This window comes from Sphaeramia orbicularis, chromosome 18 (genome assembly GCF_902148855.1).
Source record: "Sphaeramia orbicularis chromosome 18, fSphaOr1.1, whole genome shotgun sequence".
Lineage (NCBI taxonomy): Eukaryota > Metazoa > Chordata > Actinopteri > Kurtiformes > Apogonidae > Sphaeramia > Sphaeramia orbicularis.
The window spans coordinates 7,210,749-7,234,616 of record NC_043974.1 but is presented as its reverse complement, the minus strand read 5'-3'; the positions used below and the strand labels follow the sequence as shown (position 1 = coordinate 7,234,616).

General features: G+C 39.1%; 1 protein-coding gene across 1 annotated transcript in view; it reads left to right on the top strand.

The window, feature by feature from the left end:
• LOC115438421 (endophilin-A1-like) overlaps window positions 1–21,908 on the top strand; it is a 90,713-nt gene extending 68,805 nt beyond the window's left edge. Inside the window, exons 2-9 of the mRNA XM_030162044.1 lie at window positions 7,036–7,104; window positions 9,678–9,750; window positions 11,650–11,793; window positions 12,695–12,828; window positions 13,011–13,169; window positions 14,834–14,937; window positions 15,047–15,177; window positions 20,858–21,908. Of these exons, the coding sequence (XP_030017904.1) occupies window positions 7,036–7,104; window positions 9,678–9,750; window positions 11,650–11,793; window positions 12,695–12,828; window positions 13,011–13,169; window positions 14,834–14,937; window positions 15,047–15,177; window positions 20,858–21,054 (1,011 nt within the window). The 3' untranslated portion in view covers window positions 21,055–21,908. The remainder of the gene's footprint in view (window positions 1–7,035; window positions 7,105–9,677; window positions 9,751–11,649; window positions 11,794–12,694; window positions 12,829–13,010; window positions 13,170–14,833; window positions 14,938–15,046; window positions 15,178–20,857) is intronic.
• The last annotated feature ends 1,960 nt before the right edge of the window (window positions 21,909–23,868 follow it).

The following is a 23,868-nucleotide window of genomic DNA, read 5'->3' as shown; positions in this document are numbered from 1 at the left end:
CCCAATTTTTCCAGTTTTGTATTGAAATTCAAGCAGATCAAATCCAATGAACAGCTTGAAATGGTACAAAGGTAAGCGGTGAACTGCCAGAGGTAAAAAAACAAACAAAAAAAAAACGGTAAGGTTAAACAAAACTGAAAAATGTACATTTCAGAATTATATAAAAAGGCGAATAAGAAATGGGTTAACAACTTAAAGCAGTTCTGCAGCAATGGAGGTTGATCAAGCCTCGAAAGTTGGTGCTACCAATTCCTACAGGTGTCCCAACGTTTCTGAATTACTTCCAACCCCCTCTGTCTGCATAAAAGTAGTGTTGGAACACACTTTGGTACCATACTGTTGTGAGCATTATTTGAACAGTATTGTACTGCAGAAAGTAGTGTGTTACTATAAAAATGGTGAGGAAAAGGCAATTAACACTAGAAGAGGGACAGACCATCACAACACTTAAAAATGTAGGTCTTTCCTTCAGAGAAATTGCCAAGAAAGTCAAGGTGTCAGCTAGTCCAGTTTCCTTCATCATCAAAAGGCACTCAGATACTGGGGGAAATGCTGACAGGAAGAGGTCTGGCAGACCCAAACCACAACAGAATCAGAAGACAAGTTTCTGAGAGTCAACAGCTTGCGTGATAGGTGACTCACAGGACAACAGCTTCAAGCACAGCTCAATAGTGGTCATAGTAAGCAAGTCTCAGTTTCAACTGTGAAGAGAAGACTTTGAGGTGCAGGTTTGATGGGTCAAGTTGCAGCAAGAAAGCCATTGCTGAGACTTTAGAATAAGAAAAAGAGGCTTGCCTGGGCCATGAAACACTGCCAGTGGTCTACTGAAGACTGGAAGAAGGTGTTATGGATTGATCAAACCTTTTTTACCTCTGGCAGTTCACCACTTACCTTTGTACCATTTCAAGCTGTTCATTGGACTTGAACTGCTTGAATTTCAATACAAAACTGGAAAAATTGGGGTGTTCTAAAACTTTTGACCGGTAGAGTATATATTAGGCCTGCAATGGTACATGTACTGAACCGAACCATTTCGGTACACACCTGTTCGGTTCGGTACACAGCTGTACTGAAACGGCGCAGTATGTTGAGAAAAAGAAAAAGGAGCGAAAGACGTTGTTTGATGCGGAACTTTAAATCCGTGCAAGTTCCACACGGACATATTGAAGGACGTGCACACTGACCCCAAATATGAAATAGCAGCTGATGTAAGGTGAAAAAAAAACAACAACAGATATGATGTGAACCTGGAAGGAAGAGACTGAAGACCCTCCGCCATCATTACAGTCCCGTTTGGGATCAGTTCAGGTCCCGGTGAAAGACAACAACGGGGAAAGAGACGGTGATAAGACGGACATTGTTTGGCCGCTATGAACCACGGTAGTTCTAAAACACTGACACTAGCTCTGTCTGTCTCTCTCTCTCCTGTACACTGTATAATAGAGGAATAGAACCCAGGAGTTGGAGGTTGAAAGTGTATGAAGTTTCACTTTCGTTGGACACCAGAGTTAGTTATGTTAGTTATGGACCCCCCCCACCCCGGCTCCAACCAAAAAAAAAAAGACAAATCGCACCCTACGCGCACGCATGTACACAAAGTGGCCTAAACAGTTTGTTCTCTGTCCTAAAATAAATAATTTGGTTAATTTTTTGTTGTCATTGTTGCTCTTCAGTTTGTTTAAAGAGAATACCAGTTTGTCCTCTTGTAAATGCTGCACGTCATGTGTAATTTTTTTGGTATTTTTATGCAGAATGTGAACTGATAGAACTGTGATTTGATTTTTGTTGTTTGTTCAAAACAACCTGTCAGAAAACTGCAATACTAATGTTTAAAATACATTTAGTAATATTAATAATTTATTTTATTTTCTATTTGATTTATAGCAGCAAAATTATATTCCTGTTTTTCTATATTCTATTGTGTCCAAAAATTGGGGGAAAAATGTTTTTAAAAAATTCATAAATAAATTAAAGACATTTTGAGGGGTTTTCTTTCTTCCCATACCGAACCAAAAAAAAACGAACCGTGGCTTTCAAAACCGAAAACGTACCGAACCGAAAATTGTGTGTACCGTTACAAGTCTAGTATATGTATGTATATATGTATATATATATATATATATATATATATATATATATATATATATATATATATATATATATATATATGTGTGTGTATATATACATACATATATATATATATACATATATATATATATATATATATATATATATATATATATATATATATATATACATATATATATATGTGTGTATATATATACATACATATATATATATATATACACACATACATATATGTATGTATGTGTGTATATATATATGTATATATGTGTGTGTGTGTGTGTGTGTGTGTGTGTGTGTATATATATATATATATATATATATATGTACACTGTGACAAATTTTACAATTAAATAACAATAAAATACTGGCAGCTAGAGTTGCCAGCATGCTACTGTTATTCTACAGTATCTTTACTGTAATCTACAACTACAGTTTCTTACTGTAAAAAGTAATACGGTACTGGGCTGTATATAATGTTCCTTTTACAGTAAAATACTGTTAGCCACAGTTGCTGCATTTTACAGTAACTACCGTATTCCAAGAAACAATATATTACTGTAAAACGTATTTAATGTAATATTTACAGTATAACACAGCAAAAAGCAAGGATTTTAACATTTCAAATTACATTTTAAAATATGAAATCATGAACATTGCTAGAAAAAGCTCAAACAAGAGATGACCTTATAACACTGAGCTTTTATAAAATTCATTGCAACAGCAGCAAGCATTGAGATGAAGCTTGGTTGGAGGCCTTCACAGACAACATGGCTTTCAGTGCTCATCATCCAACTTCCAGATGTGACTTCATCGCCTGCAACTGATGGAGACAAGAATTGAGGTTAATGTCCCAAAACAGTATCAGATATATTGTTTACCAAGAACCTATGTAGTCACTGTAAGGTATGAAAATTGATTGCGATGAACCCAAAATTCTGAGTGATACATTTATTCTATACTTTTTTCATACTTTATTTAAATTTGGTATCATAAGTTATACTGCTACCACTTACGGCTATTCTTGTCTTACAGTGGCAAGACACTGTCATGGAAGGGCAAAAGCAATTATTTTATTATTCAGATATTGACAGACAGCAAATAGGCAGACTGAATGACAGACAGACACAGACTGACACACATACACATAAACACATACATACAGACACTTCCCCAGCAGTATTAGTCTACGACTGGCTGGAGGGTCAGGGTGAGCTCAGTATCAGCTGCAGTGGAAGACATCTGGACAATGGTATATCAATTATGAATGACACTGTATTTATAGAGCTATAAAGCATACAGACATTCAATAATGCTACACATCCTATACAAACTGCCCAACAAAGAGGGAAATATTAGCCTTAGTCACTTACTTTTCTTAAAACAGTGGTTAATTATCTCAGTTAATATGGATGTCCAAGTTAGTAAATTCCACTTTACAGATTTAATGTCTTTGAAATGTAACCCTGGGGCAGCGAAAACCACGCAAATTGACACGCTGTTTAGTTTAACTGTGTCCACTTCGCAGCTAGCTAGTATGCTTCAACTTAAATTAGCTGTATGTTTGCTACATAAGGCTAACACCCCGAAATAAGAAGCAGTGTTACACCGCGCAAGTTGCATCCGGTGTTAACGCGGTTTATGGAGGCAATTTAATGTTAAATGAACCCAAAATGCCACAGCATGGTGACAGTTACATTGATAAAAATCACATACCTTGATAAATGAACAACTGGAGCAGGATGGAGTGATGGCAGTGTTGGTAGAGAAGGATGAAAGCATCAGGTGGCCTCTGTTCCAGTGCTGTATGGTCCGGGTGAAAATAGTTGTTTTTTCTTTATTTATTTTTTCCTTCTGTTTCGTAAAAGTACCACTAACCTTTGATGCAGCAAATCTATAGTTAACATTCGTTAGACTGAATCTTTTTCTAAATGAGCTGGTGGGACTTGATGCCAGATGACTTTGTTCAGAGCAGTTCTGGGCGGACAGCAGTGGAGGACCTGAAGAAAATACTGTATAATACTGTAAAATTTTGCAGTAGCTTACTGTTTTAAATTTCCTCCTTAAAGACCTCATTATTTACAGCATTATACTGTATTTACAAATAACAGCATGATACCGTACAAAATTTACTGTTTTTTTACAGTAATTTGTTACAGTGTATATATATATATATATATATATATATATATATATATATATATAAATATATATATGTACAGGGTGGGGAAGCAAAATTTACAATATTTTGAGGCAGGGATTGAAAGACAGTGTATGACCAATTAGTTTATTGAAAGTCATGAGGATTTATTTGCCACAAGAAAATTAGAAAATTTACATAATAGAAAATGTTTTTATTCTATGTGTCCTCCTTCTTTCTCAATAACTGCCTTCACACGCTTCCTGAAACTTGCGCAAGTGTTCCTCAAATATTAGGGTGACAACTTCTCCCATTCTTCTTTAATAGCATCTGTAAGAAAGTCTACATTGCTGTGTGATGTTCTATTGGTAGCATGTTCTAAAACGCCCCAAATAGCATAATCCAGAGGGTTTAGATCTGGGCTAGAAGGCGGCCATAAACATGATTCCCAAAAATTGCTAAAGCTGGATTTGTTGCTGTTGTCAACAAGTGTTTTGGTGTTCTTGTGTAAGATTTTAACTTCAAATCATATTTTACTGCATTTCTAACAGTCTTGTTGTCTACCTCAAGTTCAATTGCCATTTTTCTCATGGATTTGGTTGGAGCCTTTAGGATTTTGGATTTGAGAGCTTTAATAAAAGCTTTGGTATGTTTTTTGTTGCTTCCTCCACTTCCAGACTTTCTCGTAATAGTTTTGCTCATAGTCATTCTCTTCTTTCCATTATAAACAGTCTTTATGGAAACTCCAACTATTTTTGAAATCTCCTTTGGTGTGACGAGTGCATTCAGCAAATCACACACTCTTTGACGTTTGCTTTCCTGATTACTCATATGGGTAAAAGTTTCTGAAAAGGTATGGATAATAGTGTTAGGTATGATTATGACATCAATATATGTTTGGTTTCAAAACAATTGACGTAGTGCCTGCTGAGAAAAAACAACTAAATGTTCATTGTAAATTTTGCTTCCCCACCCTGTATATATATATATATATATATATATATATATATATATGTGTGTGTGTGTGTGTGTGTGTGTATATATATATATATATATATATATATATATATATATATATATATATATATATATATATGTGTGTGTGTGTGTGTGTATATATATTTACACATATATATGTGTGTGTGTATATATATATATATACACATATATATGTGTGTGTGTGTATATATATATATATATATATATATATATATACACACACACGAAAACATTGAAACAAGGTCAGAACATCCCATAATAACTTCATGCCTATATAAGTTACACCTATTATTCATAATTCATAGTCAAACTCACTTGTGTAGAAGAAATGCTGTGATTTCAGCATCAAACTATTATTTTAGGATGATTCTCACTGTTTCTCATACTCAACTTGACCTTCCTGTTATCAACACTGTGGGAGTCCAGCAGTGACTCACTAGTGGTCACCTATTTACACAATGACAAATTGGCCTGTTTTGTTGTTTTATTTCTGCAAATCAAAATAGCAACATCTTTGGCATAACATCAGAGCTCTTTATTCTAAACACTGTAATGATGCTCTTTGGTCATTCTGAATTATTCTACAGCAGAAATACTACATATAAAGCTTTCATCTGAAATTCAGTGTTAGTATTAATACTCCTGCAGAAATTTTACCTCCAGTAATTTCAGATTGTCATGTTGTCAGTGTACACTTGCTACATTTTTCCAGTGCTTTTTTTTTTTTTTTACCAGATAGGCCTTTCACTGAAGACAGGGTGAAACGCTTTCCATCATCTGCACTTAGGGCTGCTGTATCTACCTTGTCATCTCTGTCTCTGTCTTTTGCTCATTGTAGTTTTCATCAGTCGTACCAACTGTGATAATGGAGAGCACAATCTGACATCATTGTGCTATACTTGTTGAACTTAAACTTTAAAGTGTCAGTGGCTGTCGTTCAACCTCAAGAGTGCTGAGGAGAGAAGTAATTTCCCTTCAACTTTTTGCACCATTAAACAGCTGCCCAGTCTGTCTGGAGTGAAGTGGGTGTGAATATTGAATTATTTTATGAAGTCAAATGGAGGTCATGGTGGCAGGAGGGACATTGCTCAACAAAACAACAGCACTTTGATGTAAGTCTAAGAATCTTAAAATAGGAAGATATTATGTGTTCTGACGGTTGAGATATGCTTTTGACACTTTGAATATTTGATTTGACTGCATCAGAGCATTGTTGAGTATGTGAATCTTTAAGACAGTGTTCTGTTGTGTTTTGTCACTTGTCAGTCAGATGAACCCTTATTACTTACGTAAAAATTAACTATAAATAACAGTTTGGACTGGAAGTGAATAATTTTGAGCTTAACTACTAGCTGCATTTGTAAAAACAGGTGTCGTGAAACATAAGCTGCATTAGAAATAAAACAAATGAATACCAGAGTTGACTGAGACATTTAATAAACATAAACACAGACTCTGAAGTGTCTCCTGGCTTTCTCTCTGCCAGAATTTGCTTTTCTGGAAAATAATGAAGAATACAAACCATAGCATTGCAGTTGTTATTGCACACGTATGACGAGGCAAGGGTGAACTGAAAATGTTTTTTTTTCTGCCTGCTGAGGAAGTGAATTTGTGCAAAATGTTCCTGTTATCATGCTGGGATTTTTTTCAGTAACATTCATGTTTCCTCTCTGTTATGACTATGAAAGCAGATCAGACCTTGTTGATATCTTGCTCTTCCTAATGTTTTGTGTGTGTGTGTGTGTGTGTGTGTGTGTGTGTGTGTGTGTGTGTGTGTGTGTGTGTGTGTGTGTGTGTGTTTCTTACCACAGAAAGTCAGTGAGAAGGTTGGAGGGGCCGAAGGAACAAAGCTTGACGATGACTTCAAAGAAATGGAAAAGGTATGCCTCTACCTACCTTATTTTATGGCTGTAGACACCTCTTTGACTGTCAAAGTGCACATGGAATCAAAATGAGCAAATTGTATTGATCTTTTTCAGCGGTTCACCATATTTTCTGCTGCATATTGCTGTCAAAGAAAACACTGAAATTTTTTTTTACAATTTTCCTCACTCCACACAAATCCACAGTATTATGCCTTCTTTTACTGCAAGAGCAAATAAACTAAGGGCACCTGCAGGAAGTCTTTTGGTACAGTGATAAAGTGTATTTTACGGTAAATTAGGCATCAGTTGTTGATACTGCTGAAGATTTAGAAGTTTTTGGAACATTTATGTTTGTTTATTATCAAATAACCAAAATAGTAGAGGATTCTGGACCACAATATAATGAATAATAAGAATAAGAATGTTATTATTATTATTATTATTATTAATAATAACAACAACAACAACAACAATTCATCACACAGTATATAGAGGGTATGCACGTGACGTCACCGCTAACGGAAGTCACCGCGGTTACGCCCACTGAGTGGCAGAAAGAGGGAGATGAGTAGCGGCTTTGGCTTGAATACTGCGAAAACTTTAGAACAATCTAAAAAATGAGGAAGAGCTGTTGTGCCATTGATTGCACAAATAGGTTTAAAAAGCACTCGGAGCTATCGTTTTACCGGCTACCTAAAGCCAAAGACAGAAGAAGCAGATGGATCACTGCAATTCATAGTAATAACTGGAATCCAGGCAACGAAACCTGGATTTGTGGTTGCCATTTCGTGTCAGGTAACATTAATTTATGCTGTATTCTTGTGTAAAATCATACCTTAAATTACATATCGTTTTGACTAACGTTACTTCTTAGTAAAGCTCTTAATGTTAGCATCTGTCATTTAGTTCTATATTTCATAACTGAAACGTTTTTGTCTTCAATTGTGTGATTATGAACCTTGTGCTCTACATAATTGTAAACTAGCTTAAACTGAGGCTAACCTAGTTTTCCAAATAAGGGGGTACTCTACACAAAGCTGTTGTAGCTGTGTTGAATCAAGTATTTGATGTTAACTCTACTTAAATATCAAAAGTACCAGTAGATCATACACTCACTTGGGTCAATATTAAGGGTTCAACTACAGTAAATCAGTAGCGAACTGTGAGCACTACTGCTGGGCCTTTACCTTGGCAATCACCACCAAGAAAATACGTCTGCACTGACATAAAACCTCAAAAACAATAGTATGTTGAATTGAAAGCACTCACCAGCTTTAATCCTCTTATTAACAATGACGAGGATGTCAACAACTCTTTGGCTTTTGTATGCTTTCAGGCTTTGCATTGGGTATTTTCTCGGCGTTGAAATCAGGTTCATATAAATGTCAGGATACATGATTTCTGGCCACATATCAATGTTCGTAGACCACTTGGTGTTTGGTAGCTTGTATGGATCCACATCGAGTCCAATTGTCTTTAATTTCATGTTATATTCCACATTTTTCCCGGTCTCGCTGTAGTTACTGCTATAGTCCGCCATGTTGAGCTGGTTTGTTTTTGCCACTCAGTCTGACTTAGAGGGACGTGGCCCAAGGGGAAAGTGACATATGTGCATTCCCTCTATAGCCCTTTTTTGGACACTCAAAGATGCTTCACAAACAAAAGAACAAAGGGGTTCAAGAAAATGCTAGTTTGAACAGGTGAGTTTTGAGTAGCGATTTGAAGTTTTGTATTGAGTCTGAGTTCCTGATGTTTTGCTGGATTAATAATAATGGGTGGAGGGGCGGCTGCAGCAAAGGCTCAGTCCCCCAAGGTCCAGTGCTTTGTCCTAGTGGTGGGAGTGAGGAGGTTGGTTTTGGCTGATCTGAGGCGGCGGGTGGGGCAGTGCTGCTGAAGGAGATTGGTGAGATAGGGAGGAGCCAAGTAATAGAGGGATTTGTAGGTAAGGAGGAGGACCTTGCATTGGATGCGGTGTGGTATGGGGAGCCAGTGGAGCTGAATGGGGGGTAATGTGGTCTCTGGAGTGGGTGCGGGTGACAAGGCAGGCAGCAGAATCCTGGATGTATTGCAGTTTTTAGAGATGGGAGGAGGGGAGACCATACAGGAGGTTATTGCAGTAGTCGAGTCTAGAGATGATGAATGCATGAAAGAGGATTTCAGTAACGGATTGTGAGAGGGAGGGGCAGAGACAGGCGATGTTTCGGAGATGGAAAAAGGATGTTTTGGTGATGTGAATTATGTGCGTTTTGAATGAGAGGGTGGAGTCCATGATGAAACCAAGGTTGCGTACAGAAGGGGAGGGGGTAACTGTGAGACCATCAATGAGGAGGGAGATGTTCTGGGCTAAGGGAAGGAGAGCTTTCAGACCAGTGATGAGAAGTTCTGTTTTATTGCTGTTGAGTTTGAGGAAATTATGATCCATCCAGGTTTTGATATCAGACAGGCAGTGTGTGATGGTGGAGGCAATAACTGGGGACATGGATTTGGTGGAGATGTAAACCTGGGTATCAACACAGGTTGTGAATTTGTTCAGTATCTAAACAGATTTTTGTATTTATGTTATTTTCATGTTTATATTTTTTGTGCAGAAAGTGGACATCACCAGCAGAGCAGTCTTGGACATCATGACAAAAACTACAGAGTACCTACAACCTAATCCAGGTATAAACTGCAACTGTAAAGTTACATGTTTTCATATGATACTGAAAAGGGCATTTAATTTCAGCACATTATATTAGCTTTGCTATGAGATCCTCTTCATCTGCTTCATGAATAAATATGTTCATATAACTCATGTGACCTTCATAGTGCTTTCAAGAACTTCTTCCTCAGACATCTTCCTTCAGCTTTGTTGTATTTGTAGGGTTGAAATATGCCGGCATATTTATTTTTCTTTCTCTTTTCTTTAGATACAACAAGAAAATACAGGAAACGTGCACAGCCTTAAAAGACAGAGAAAAACGTTTAACTAAATGGGTTGTAAAGGTTAAAGTGACTATTTAGTGTGACCCCTGACCTCATAACGAGATGCAGCACGAACGTGTTGAATGACACCTGGTATAAAATCAAAAAATCACATGTTGTCTGAATAAAGGGGTTAAAGACATGTTTGGTGCAAAGGGAGGTCACGCTCAATACAGCCATTTTGGTTTGCAGAAGCTGTTTTTTCCCTGAAATTTTTGTTTTTTCTGCTGTACACACTTCATACATATCCACGTTGGCTCTTAATACAGAGACTGAGAAATGCATATGTGTAATCATTAGAATTTTACTAAACCAACGATCCTAATGTTTGCCAAAGAGTTTTGCACAGTACTTTATATGACCACTTTAATCAGCATCTACATTATCATTATTCAATAAATATCTGCACTCTGTATTTTCTTGTACTGCACATCAACTTTTAAGTACAGGATTCTATGCAAGCTGAATGTCTTTTTCTAATGTATATTTTACAGATGCTAGTATTTTGATTAGTTCTGTGACTTTTTATATGTTTATGTGAGTGTGCAGTCTTTTATAGGGGACGTATTTACATAAGTAATGGCTAGCTTCCTGTCCTGCACAAGGTGCTAACTTTTTAAATAGTAGGCATCATGCTGTATGGGATCTATAAATAAAAATAAACAGATACACTCTAGTCTATTGTGTAATTTTTATTCCAATTTGATATTTGTGTTAGACACTGAATCTTATACAAACTGTATGTGCTGTAGCTGAGGGGCTCTTTCCATAGTGCTGAAAAGGGAATATAAATTTGCCTTCAACCTTTTGTTTTGTAATCATATCCTAGGTGTGTTCTTATGAGGAAAAGCACAAGGCATGAGATTACAAAATGTATACTTTTTGAAGAATTAACTTTTAAATAGTGTGTTAAAATATTCCTGTATATTCATGTCTTACGTTCAAATGTGAGTTGTTTTACTGAAGGTCATGATTACTATATAACTATTACTTTACCCTCTTACTGTGTTTGGATCAAGTTTGAACAGAAGAGACAAACCTTTTGCATTTTTAAAATTTTGATTACAACAATCTTTCATTACATTCTCAACAATGGCTTAATGGCTAACATAAAATACATTTCAGTTCTCTTTTGTTTATAAAAACTTACATATACAGTGTTATGGGTCGTATTTGATCCATTATTATTTATACACACACACTCACTCACACACACACACACACACACACTTACATATGTGTGTGCTAAACCGTGAATAACAACAATACAACAATTTCACAAGTTTACATTCCCCATTAGCAGAAAAATAGATAAATTGTGTTATAATGTTAAACTAAAAAGTATTTTTGATTGATGGAAGGTAAATGTGGTCAAGTTATGGGATACCTTGGAGATAAAATGTTTTAAATAGTGCATTGTTCTGGGCTTGTTTATGGTTTCATACACAATAACAGTGTAAACCCTTTAGTCACAATAGATTTTACGGATGCAAGAAATACCCCAGTCATCTTCACCATCTGTATTATCTTTAAAAACACTTCAAACATAGCCTGATTTTATGGAAATATGTATATTTTATCTGTATGGTATTGCAGCATCCAGAGCCAAGCTCAGTATGATCAACACCATGTCAAAGATCCGTGGACAAGAGAAGGGACCTGGGTACCCGCAGGCCGAGACAGTCCTCGGAGACGCCATGTTAAAGTTTGGACGGGAGTTAGGAGAGGAGTCTTGCTTTGGTGAGCTTTAGTCTACACATTGTTGGTTAATGGCATTGAAATAATACATACTATAAGATTAAATGTACCTGTCAACCCTCCCATTAAAAAAAAGGTTAGTTTTTATGGTGTATGTTTAAAAACAAATGTATCCACGGGTGCTTTGCCTTCTCCTCTTATAAAAACAATTAGATATGAATGACATTAACTTGCATTTTTAATGTTAAATATGTTAGATTCTTAAGTGAAATTTGTGCTGTTTTGTGTTGGGAACCAGGCATTTGTTTGAAATTAGCTGACCCTGTTTCTAAGATAATGGTGGCTACTTTTCATTCTGTAGAGGATCGGAAAGGAGGTTATGAGGGATTCAGGAGGAAGAGTAAGGATTTTTGGTAAATCTAATCCAAGGAAAATCAGTGCACAGACTCATATCATGTATGTAGGCTACTGAGACTAACATCTTAGGCTAACATTAACAACAGGCCACCTCACAGCACAAAACAGATGCCAATACAAGCTTCATGTAAGCACACAAGCATGCATAAATCACTGTTTAGAATTTAGGGCACCTGATCATGTGACGTTTTAATTTATTATACAGAACATACACAGAAAAATGCAGCTGACTTAAAATAAACACAGTTAAAAATGGAGAATACCCTGTGTTTTCAGTCCCTATGTTGACAAATATACTGAAAAACAGAGAGACTTTGATTAAAATGTCAACGTGTTTTAATTTTAGACATACATTTTCAGCATTTAAATAGAAAATGGGTGATTACATTTAAATTAGGCAGTGACTAAGATCACCTCTGTGTAAGCTTTAATGGTATAGTGAATTAATTTATCCATTCTTTCCCATTATTTCCTCCTTAATGACTTTATATTTCTGGCTCTATTAATCTTTGTCTCTTAATGTCAGGCCTGGCGCTGATCGATGCCGGTGAGGCAATGAAGGAGCTTGGGGAGGTTAAAGATGCTCTGGATATGGAGGTCAAACAGAACTTTATTGACCCCCTGCAGAACCTACATGACAAAGACCTCAAAGAGATACAGGTTAGTATAACATACAGTATGTTAATGGTGAATTTATCCTGTGTGTAACATGGGAGCTATAGGCCTATAGAGCCTGAGTTTTTGTGTAAACTACTAAAAGATCACATGTTCAAAAGTGTAGTTGACTGTTTTCTGAGTTTTATTCCATTTCCTGTTCTTTCTGTTTGTTTTCTCCCACGCAGCATCACTTGAAAAAAATGGAGGGCCGTCGTCTGGACTTTGACTACAAGAAGAAGCGCCAGGGAAAAGTGCAGGACGATGAAATCAAACAGGCGCTAGAAAAATTTGATGAGAGCAAGGAGATCGCAGAGCAGAGCATGTTTAACCTCCTAGAGAGTGATGTGAGAACAATGCTCATATTTATCTCGCTAGTTTGAGTAATAAAGCAGTAATAAAGCAGTAATAAAGCAGTTCTGTAGGTCAGGAATTGCATGTCACAAATATATATAAAGATATGCAGTTAGGAAAAGTGGATTAGAAAAACTTAATAGCTGCAAAGAAAATTAATGTCTTTGAATTGATCATTATAATATATAATATTTGAGTATGTGTATGCATATTATGTGGGTGGCTATCTGAGAAGAAAACAGGAAGTATACGTGTGTATGTACTATATATGTATGTATATGTGCTATACATACATATAAGTTTTTCCTCACCACTGTTACCAGTCAAAAGCAGTGGTGTAGTCCAGGGTATATGGCGGTATACGGAGTATACCCACTTATTTTTCAGTCATCATTAGGTATACCCACTTCTAAATCCCCCTGATGCGCACCATTTAGTAGTATCTGTGAGCCAAATTGCCCATGTTTTCTCCTAGGATGGCAAAGCCATGACCCGCCCAACTGTACATTTAAGATGCACGCAGTAACATTTGTTCAGTTTTTCTTTTATCGTGAATTGTTATACTACTAATAATAATAGTAATGGATTTGAATTATGTAACCCATAACATTCTCATTATATAGCAATAAAAAAAATGAAAAGCATATGCATACATACATAGATGCACATAAATACATTCAGACATAAAATCATACTACAGATCACTAAACCATCAAGAAAATAAAATTAATTGCATCATAAAACATAATAAATGGCTCTCCGGGTACTCCGGCTTCCTCCAACCATCCAAAGACATGCACTGATAGGTTAATTGGTTTACCTAACTTGTCTATAGGTGTGAATGTGAGGGAGATTGGTTGTTTGTCTCTATATGTCAGCCCTGCCATGAACTGGCCTGAACTCGCCTTCGTCCATAAGTAGCATGGATAGGCTCCAACAACCCCCACCACCCTAGTGAGGATAAAGCGGGGTCAGATGATGAATGAATGAATGAACATAATAAATGAATCAAAAGTCACTTCATAAAGGCCTTTCGGATGTCCTGCCGTCTAATGTCAGCAGTGAAATAATACCTGTGCATAAAAGTGTCTTCTTTTGTGATAGTTTTATAGAAACAGAAACTAAATTAAACCAAAAAACTGATAATGACATGAAATCAAAACATATTACTCCATTACAACAGAAACATGCTGCACCAGACCTGCTTTTTTGGCATCTTAGACTTAAAAAAGCAGCTCCATAAAAACAGTGCTATTGTGTCTTTTTCCTTATATCTGCTTGTCTTTACTCTTGTCAAGCAACTTGTGTTAATAAGACGCAAAAATTAACAGGATGTTTCACTGCTACATTTCCGCCTTGTTGGACTGAAAGCTGTTGTCAGGTTTCACCTTTTTGATTATGTTCTCTATGATTAAATCTTCAGTGAAAAAACATAGCAATAGACAATGTCACTGATGTTGATATGTTGCTGCAGTTGTTATGGTTGGTTATAGTTTTTTCTTGGATCGTGGAAAAACTAAAAGGCAGCAGTGCATTGCCATGTTGGGCAAAGCCAGACCCAGGTCCAGCATGTATGCAACTCAGTGCATGTGCAGCAGAAAAAACACTGTATCCCTGTGTTTGTACATGTGTGTGTGTGTGTGTGTGTGTGTTGCAGATAGAGCAAGTGAGCCAGCTGGCAGCGTTGGTTCAAGCTCAGTTGGAATATCACAGCCGAGCTGCTGAAATCCTCCAACAGCTCTCCAGCAAGATGGAGGACAGGTATCTATCTATATGCCTGACTGTAATTAAAATAAACCCAACCGATAAATATAATAGAATGATTTAACAATCTCTTTTTTGCCTTTTCTTCTGTGTGATCCTCATCCAGGATAAAAGAAGTCTCCAGTAAACCAAGGAAGGAGTACGCTCCTAAACCTCGAATGACCCTTGAGCTGCTGCCCCCCAGTGAGAGCCACAATGGGGGAATACATTCCGCCAAATCCCCCGGAAGATCACCAGGTAGGGGGTGGAATTAGGCCCTCGGTGGGTTGATGGGTCCTGAAACAGGCTCAGAAAATCCCTGCAGGCTGTGTGATGTAGCTGATGACCAGAGTAGTGCTCTGTTTTGTGGTACAGTAAGTGATGCAGCAATTATGAATTGGAGATGACTCAGTGAGTCATATGTATTATTAGAACTGGATACCTGATTTAAAGACATCACCAGCTCACATGAAAACAAATTGCTTCTGGCCTTGTCTGCACTGTAGATTTTACACTGAGATAATGTCTCATCATGAGTAAAACAACATAAGACAAGGAGTGATATCGACCTTATTTGCAGATGCAAGTGTCCTGTCAATATTTTACACTAGTATCTTTCATCATCATTCATTCATCTTCTGAACCAGCTTTATCCTCACTGGGGTCACGGGGGGTGCTGAAGCCTATCCCAGCTACCTGTGGGTGACTGCGGGGTATACCCTGGACAAGTCACCAGTTCATCGCAGGGCTGATATAAAGAGATGAACAACCCATCACTCTCACATTCACACCTATGGACAATTTTAGGTTGACCAATTAACCTCAGTGCATGTCTTTGGATGGTGGGGGGAAGCTGGAGTACCCAGAGAGAACCCACGCAAACACGGGGAGAACATGCAAACTCCACAAAGAAAGGTCCCTAGTTGAAATCAAAACCAGGACCTTCTTGCTGTGGAGCAACAGTGCACCATGTTGCTCTTTCATAATCATAAAACAGAAAATGTCTTCTTGCCTGTGGGATGCCTAATTTTGCTGCAATGCAAATTAGCAGCAAGGTTAATATGTCAGTGGTTTGCTTTGCTGAATAATATCTGGAAGAATTGCATTTGCTACAGAAAATCACAACAGTGAAAAATGAGATGATGTGAGTGAGCTTTATAAGGCAGACTCAGCAAAGCTATGGCTATTTCTTGGAATCATAGTACATTCCCTGGCAAAGAAAATTAAAAAGTCTCAGTAAAAAAAAAAGATTTCATCATTTACTACTTTGCTCCAAATGTATTGTTTTGCATATTTTAAATGCATTTACATGGGGTTTTTTTGTAAGTCAGTTAAGCAGTTGCCTATAGCCCTTTTTAAAAGACTTTTCTTATGCTCATTTTGGCTTTTATTTAGCTATAATTGTCTGCACTTTGACAACAGCTATGTGTACATGTAGCATAATATCAATAATCCAAATAAACCAAGTCAATCCATGTTGAATGAATCTTAAATCAAACTGAGGGGTAGTGTGTAAACCTTCAATAATAAAGTATCTCCCATATACTGAATGTAAAAACAACTACAAATGCACAAACAAATGCACTATTATTTGTTGTTGATTTCAAACCACTAAAGCTGGTAAATTAAGTTAAACTCTGCAGAGCAGATGTAGAGGCTTTGGACTGCTGTTGAAGTGGAGTAGTTTTCATTACTAGTAGTCTATATGTATCTGCCATTGTTGCTGTTATTTCAAGTTAATTTGCATTACACAACAGGTGGCTTTAACATCAATATTGTCTGTCTGTTTTTATATATTAACATGGATTCACATAAAACATTGGAACATTGGAAAATATTTTGGTAACATAAATTGCAGTTTGTGTGTGGATGAAAGGCCTAAATAAAGTAATAATAATGGATTAGATTTCTATAGTGCTTTTCAAGGCACCCAAAGCATTTTACATTATTGATCCATTATTCATTCACCCTCACATTCAAATTCTGGTGGTGGTAAATTACGATTGTACAGGCTGCCCTGCCCTGGGGCAGGCTGACAGAAGTGTGGCTGCTTATTCGCACCAAATGGCCCCTCCGACCACCACTGAACATTCATACGCATTCATACACCAGTGTGAGTGACAATGGAGGCAAGGGAATGGCATGGGTGAAGTGTCTTGCGCAAGGACACAATGGCACATGACTAGGACAGAGCAGGATTCCAACCACCAACCCTTCGGTTACTGGACAACCTGCTCTACCTCCTGAACCATGGCCACCATGGTTCAGGTTGTTTTCATAGTTCAACTGGACTGTTTTTTGTTCTTGAAAGTTATTTGTCTCTCATCCAACAGACTTCATCAGATCTATTTTAGTAGAAAATATGTTTTGAAAAGTATCCATATTAATCTTTTTTTTATTTTTATGTCATAAGAAGAATAAATTCTTCAGTGAAGCTGGAAAAAAGAGAAAACACCAGCGGTATCAAACATACAGGTCATGGGCCAAAACCAGCCCATCAAAGGGTACAATCTGGCCTGTGGGATGAATTTGTGAAATGGAAACATTACCCTGTGAACATATTACCAATCAAGGATGTCAATCATTTTAATTCAGCGTCCACATACAAACCAATTCAATCTCAAGTGGATCAGACCAGTAAAATACTATCAAAATAACCCAGAAATAATGACATCTACAAAACTTTCTCTTTTCGTGAAGAAAAGTAAAACTACATGAAAATGTTTACAAACTATTCTTTCACAAAAAAATGTGAATAACCTGAGAAAACATGAACAAAATGAAATGTATTAAGAAAAGTGCAATTTAACAACATTATGGTGCTGAGTTGGATCCGCTGGCGAAGGAGGAAACCAGACCGACTCGGCAGGCCCAAACGTGTTGTGAGGGTCTGTTGGGAACGTCTGGCAGAGCCCGATGTCAGCGCGGTCTTCAACTCCCACCTCCGGGAGAGCTTCTCCCAGATCCCGGAGGAGGCTGGGGACATTGAGTCTGAGTGGACCATGTTCTCCACCTCCATTGTCGAAGCGGCTGCTCAGAGCTGTGGCCACAAGGTCTCCAGTGCCTGTCGTGGCGGCAATCCCCGATCCCGGTGGTGGACCCCGGAAGTAAGGGATGCCGTCAAGCTGAAGAAGGAGTCTTATCGAGCCTTACTGGCTCATGGGACTCCTGAGGCAGCTGATGGGTACTGGCAGGCCAAGCGTGCCGCAGCCCGAGCAGTTGTGGAGGCAAAAACTCGGGTCTGGGTGGAGTCTGGGGAGGCCATGGAGAAGGACTATTGGTCGGCCTCGAGGAAATTCTGGCAAACCATCTGGTGCCTCAAGAGGGGAAAGAAGTGCGCCACCAACACTGTTTACAGCGGAAGTGGGGAGCTGCTGACCTTGACTGGAGACGTTGTCGGATGGTGGAAGGAATACTTCAAGGATCTCCTCAATCCTGCTGTCATGTCTTCCATAGAGGAAGCAGAGGCTGAGGTCTCAGAGGTGGACTCATCCATCACCCAAGCTGAAGTCACTGAGGTGGTTGGCAAGCTCCTCAGTGGCAGGGCACCGGGGGTGGATGAGATTCACCCTGAGTACCTTAAGTCTCTGGATGTGCAGGGACTGTCTTGGCTGACATGCCTCAGTAACATCACGTGGCAGTCGGGGACAGTACCTCTGGATTGGCAGACCGGGGTGGTGGTCCCCCTTTTTAAGAAGGGGGACCGGAGGATGTGCTCCAACCACAGGGGGATCACACTCCTCAGCCTCCCGGGGAAAGTCTATTCCAGGGTACTGGAGAGGAGGATCCGACCGGTAGTCGAACCTCAGATCCAGGAGGAACAATGCGGTTTTCGTCCTGGACGTGGAACACTGGACCAGCTCTATACTCTCCATCAGGTCCTCGAGGGTTCATGGGAGTTTGCCCAACCGGTCTACATGTGTTTTGTGGATTTGGAGAAGGCGTATGACCGTGTCCCTCGTGGTATCCTGTGGGGGGTGCTTCGGGAGTATGGGGTCCGGGGCCCTCTGCTGAGGGCAGTCCGGTCCTTGTATGACCGAAGCAGGAGCCTGGTTCGCGTTGCCGGCAGCAAGTCAGACCGTTTCCAGGTGCATGTTGGACTCCGGCAGGGCTGCCCTTTGTCACTGGTTCTGTTCATAATTTTTATGGACAGAATTTCTAGGCGCAGCCAAGGACTGGAGGGGGTCCGGTTTGGGGACCACAGGATTTCATCTCTGTTTTTTGCGGATGGCGTTGTCCTGTTGGCCTCATCAAACCTGGACCTTCAGCGTGCCCTGGGGCGGTTTGCAGTTGAGTGTGAAGCGAGCGGGATGAGGAGCTGCACCTCCAAATCCGAGGCTATGGTTCTCGACCGGAAAAAGGTGATCTGCCCTCTCCGGGTCGGTGGAGAGTCTTTGCCCCAAATGGAGGAGTTCAAGTGTCTTGGGGTCTTGTTCACAAGTGAGGGAAGGATGGAGCATGAGATTGACAGACGGATCGGTGCAGCGTCTGCAGTGATGCGGTCGCTGTACCGGTCAGTTGTGGTAAAGAGGGAGCTGAGCCGAGAGGCGAAGCTCTCGATTTACCAGTCAGTCTACATTCCTACCCTCACCTATGGTCATGAGCTTTGGGTCATGACTGAAAGGACAAGATCCCGGATACAAGCGATCGAAATGAGTTTCCTCAGGGTAGGGTGGCTGGGCGCACCCTTAGGGATAGGGTGAGGAGCTCAGCCACCAGGGAGGAACTTGGAGTAGAGCCGCTGCTCCTCCAAATCGAGAGGGGCCAGCTGAGGTGGCCCGGGCATCTGTTTCGGATGCCTCCTGGACGCCTCCCTGGGGAGGTGTTCCGGGCATATCCCACCGGGAGGAGGCCTCGGGGAAGACCTAGGACACGTTGGAGAGACTATGTCTCTCAGCTGGCCTGGGAACGCCTCGGGGTCCCCCCGGAAGAGCTGGAGGAGGTGTCTGGGGAGAGGGAAGTCTGGGCATCCCTTCTTAGACTGTTGCCCCTGCGACCCAGCCCCGGATAAGCGGTGGATAATGGATGGATATGTCTGTTATTAAATGTTTTGTGTATTTGTAGATCCACTGTGATCTGCAAGCTGTAATGCACATGTGTAAATGATAAACTGAGGCATAATATTGTTGAAATTGCATTTAATATCAGGTTGTTCCTGGTTCTTCATGTTATTCACATTAAAAATTTAAAGGATATTTTGTAGATTTTCACAATGTAAATTTAGTTTTTTCCTCTGTTATTATTGTACTGGTCTGACCCAGTTGACAGCATATTGATCTGACAGCATATTGAGCATAATGAGTTGACAGCATACTGAGCATGAACTGAAATGAACTAAAATGAGTTTGACACCTCTGATGTAAACACATGTTAGATTGTTTTATTACCTCTGCCAAGGAGGTTATGTTTTTGCCAGGGTTTGTTTGTCTGTCTGTTTGTTTGTTTGTCTGTCCGTTAGTGTGCAACATAACTCAAAAAGTTATGGACAGAGTTTGATGAAATTTTCAGGGTTTGTTGGAAATGGGATAAGGAAGAAATGATTAAATTTTGGTGGTGATCGGGGGTGGGGGGGTGCAGACCAGAAAATTTCATCAAAATCTGTCCATAACTTTTTGAGTTATGTTGCACACTAACGGACAGACAGACAGACAGACAGACAAACAAACCCTGGCGAAAACATAACTTCCTTGGCGTGGGGGGGCCCACGGGGGGGGCCACTGATCAGCCTTGGCGGAGGTCTGCGCTCTCCGAGTGCTTCTAGTTTAGTATCCATTTCAGCTGCTACACTGAATCTCTATTCAGAGTGATTTCAGTTGGGTTGAAAAAACATGTTCCATGTAACTGCATTCATCAAATCAGTTTTGCTCCCACATGGTTGCAGGACTTCCTCCACACCTCCAACCCAAACTGAACAGCATCATTGCCTTTGTCTCTGCAGCTCCTATGGACCAGCCCTGCTGCCGAGCGCTCTACGACTTCGAGCCAGAGAACGAAGGTGAGCTCGGCTTCAAAGAGGGTGACGTCATCACCCTGACCAATCAGATCGATGACAACTGGTACGAGGGTATGATCAATGGCCAGTCAGGCTTCTTCCCCATCAACTATGTGGATATCCTGGTGCCGCTTCCTCATTAAAGCCTGCCAATGATGCAACTTCTCACCCTGACCAATCCAGACACCCTGAAAACAGCTTGTATTTACATCAAACAATAAACCACGCCCTCCTCCTGCTTCTTCTTCTTCTTCTGTGCTTCTGTGCGATTCTGCTTTCACAGACTGTAATGAATGCACCAGATGGAGATGGAGATAGAAGGACAGTGATTTGAGTAGAAGAAGGGGAGAGGAGTATTTCAAAGCACGCAAGATCCAGAGTTGGTGGAGGGGAGTGGGATTGAGAAGATGAAGACACTGATGATCTGCTTCAGCATTCATGCCTGCTCAGTCGTACTCTGCAGGGCAGCACTGGGTACCAAGGAGACTTTGGAGACTTTTAAATAAGGCACGGTGTATTTGTGCGTGCATGTATGTGTCTATTTCTGTGTGTTAACCTGTTCTTACTCTATTATGATGAAGCCAGCACAAATTCCTGCTCGTCAGTTAAAACCACCTGACAGCCTTTTTGTGATCCTGTCCACTCTCTCGTTCTCCTTGCCTCTTCTTGCTGTTTCTCTCAAAGTAATTCTGTCTTTTCTACCTTGACTTGCCTTTCTGTACTTTTCTTTAACCCTAGATTTCTTAGCAACTGTTACAGTCTTCCCGACTTTCTCTCTGTCTTTCTTTGTTCAAGCCTTTTAACATGGCTATAAACTGTAAACAGAAATCACAATACAGAGCTACAGTAAGTCATCAATGAAACAAAACCCTCTCATTTGGTTGTTGAGGTATTTCTTGTATTTTTCATCAGTAATGTAGACTGCAGACCTTTCTCAAGGTCTGCAGTGAAGCTCAGTTAGTGGCTGCATGCACAAACCAGCCAAATCAAAGTCTGATTGCACTTCTCTTAATACATTTCATGTTGACATTTAGGTTTCACAAGTGCATTGTTGGAATCAAACTGTATCTGCAGAACTAATGAATTTTAGTGGGTTTTAAGGGTTGGAGGGTCAGGCCAGTTGAAGAAAACTAGGGGACAGCTGTGAAAGGATATCACAATTAGCACACGCAAGGCTGGTGACATGATGAACTTTAGATTATTACATATGCAAAGAGGAAAAGACATCTGATTTATCTTCTTTGTGTACTGTTTTAAGTTACCCATTTTCTGTGTTTTGTGGCTAATGTGTGGAGTAGAGGCTAATTGATTCATCTCCTTTGTGGCCTTTGTATGAAGGAGCATGTAACTCATGGTAGCCATTCTATAATGCACTCCATTATTTATGTTTACATTAGAAGTGTTCAGAGCCACCCTTGGTTTTCTAATGTTTCATTCAAGCATGTAGCCAACTTGTCAACCTCCATGAAAGTGTGGGACACTTTGAATCTGCAAATTATCATATGGTTATCATAAAACACTGCAAAAATACATGGAAACAGACTGATCTCCAAGTCTTTCAGATACTTCAATGCTTTGGACAATTTATTTTTTTTGTATTTATCCTTCTTACCCCATTAGAAGAGTATTTCATATATTAAAATATGAAAGTTCATTACTTTAATTTTGTGAATTGTTGAGTTTGGAAGCCTGTAACACTATTACTGTCATGCTGATAGCAAAAGTTTATTATTATTACCACAAGAAAATTACCTCTGCTATATCTGGATAATGAAACAAATGACTTGTAATTACAACAACACAAGTTTAAGTTTGCTATCTCTAAATAAAAATGTTAAAAAGTAATTGCAAAACTTGTTTGGCATCCATACATGAACCTTAGGAACATTCCAAAACTTTCCTTGAGCAATACGGTTTTCTGTAGTTCTTGCTTGCCATTTTGGCAATAAGACATTCGAAACAGGTTACCACTATATGAGTAGCTAAAATGTCAGTATTGGTGCTAGTACATGTGAAGACAGTATTTGAAGTTTTCTCTGACAATGAATAAAGAAAAAATATATTAGCTATTTCTTGTTAAAGGCTCTATAATAGTTTAACTATTTATTATGTTTTGATGATATGGAATCCAAACATGATCATTAGATTGACTTTTTGGTTGAATTTTCTGCTTCACAACAGCAGAGGTTGAATGGGTGTAGGCTAGCTGTCACAACACAGGCTACAACAAATGGTAACATGAAAGCTTGCATACATTGATCCTCCAGGAGTGTGGGTCTGCTCGAGGTTTCTGCCTGTTAAAGGGAAGTTTTTCCTCGCCACTGTCACCAGTCACAAATCTTTGCTCCTAGAGGATTCTGTTCTGTAAATTGGCTTAGTCTGGTTTTGACCAACTCTGTGTGTAAAGTGTTATTATTATTATTGTTATTATTATTATTATTATTATTATTATTATTATTATTATTATTTCAGATTAAACCTTCAGCAGGAATCTGTGCTAGCATGGCTGATGCTAATGTGTCAGATGTGGCTAATTGCTAGAGTTTTTTCGTCACCTTTGTGTAAATGCGCTTCGGTGATGCAGTGTTGAGCAGAATACAATAAGAAAAAGTGAAGTATTAAATTCATTGATACCTCATTGGTTTCTCTCCGCAAAATTATGATTTAGAAAAAAACACTAACCAGAGCAAAACAAGTGCCACGACATTAGCATATATATTTACCGCAGTCAAGATGGTCCATCAGAAAAAGTAAAAGCACTTTACTTCAATGTGATGCATTTGTCCACCATGTATTGTGTTTCTTAACCAATATGGGTCGGGACTAGAAATGAGTTGCATTGTGTAGTTGCTAAGTCCCTTTACAACAGTAATAATTTACCACATTTCAGGAAACATGTATTACAAAGACAATAATCATAACATTTAATTTTAAAAGTAGGGGTACAATATCATTTA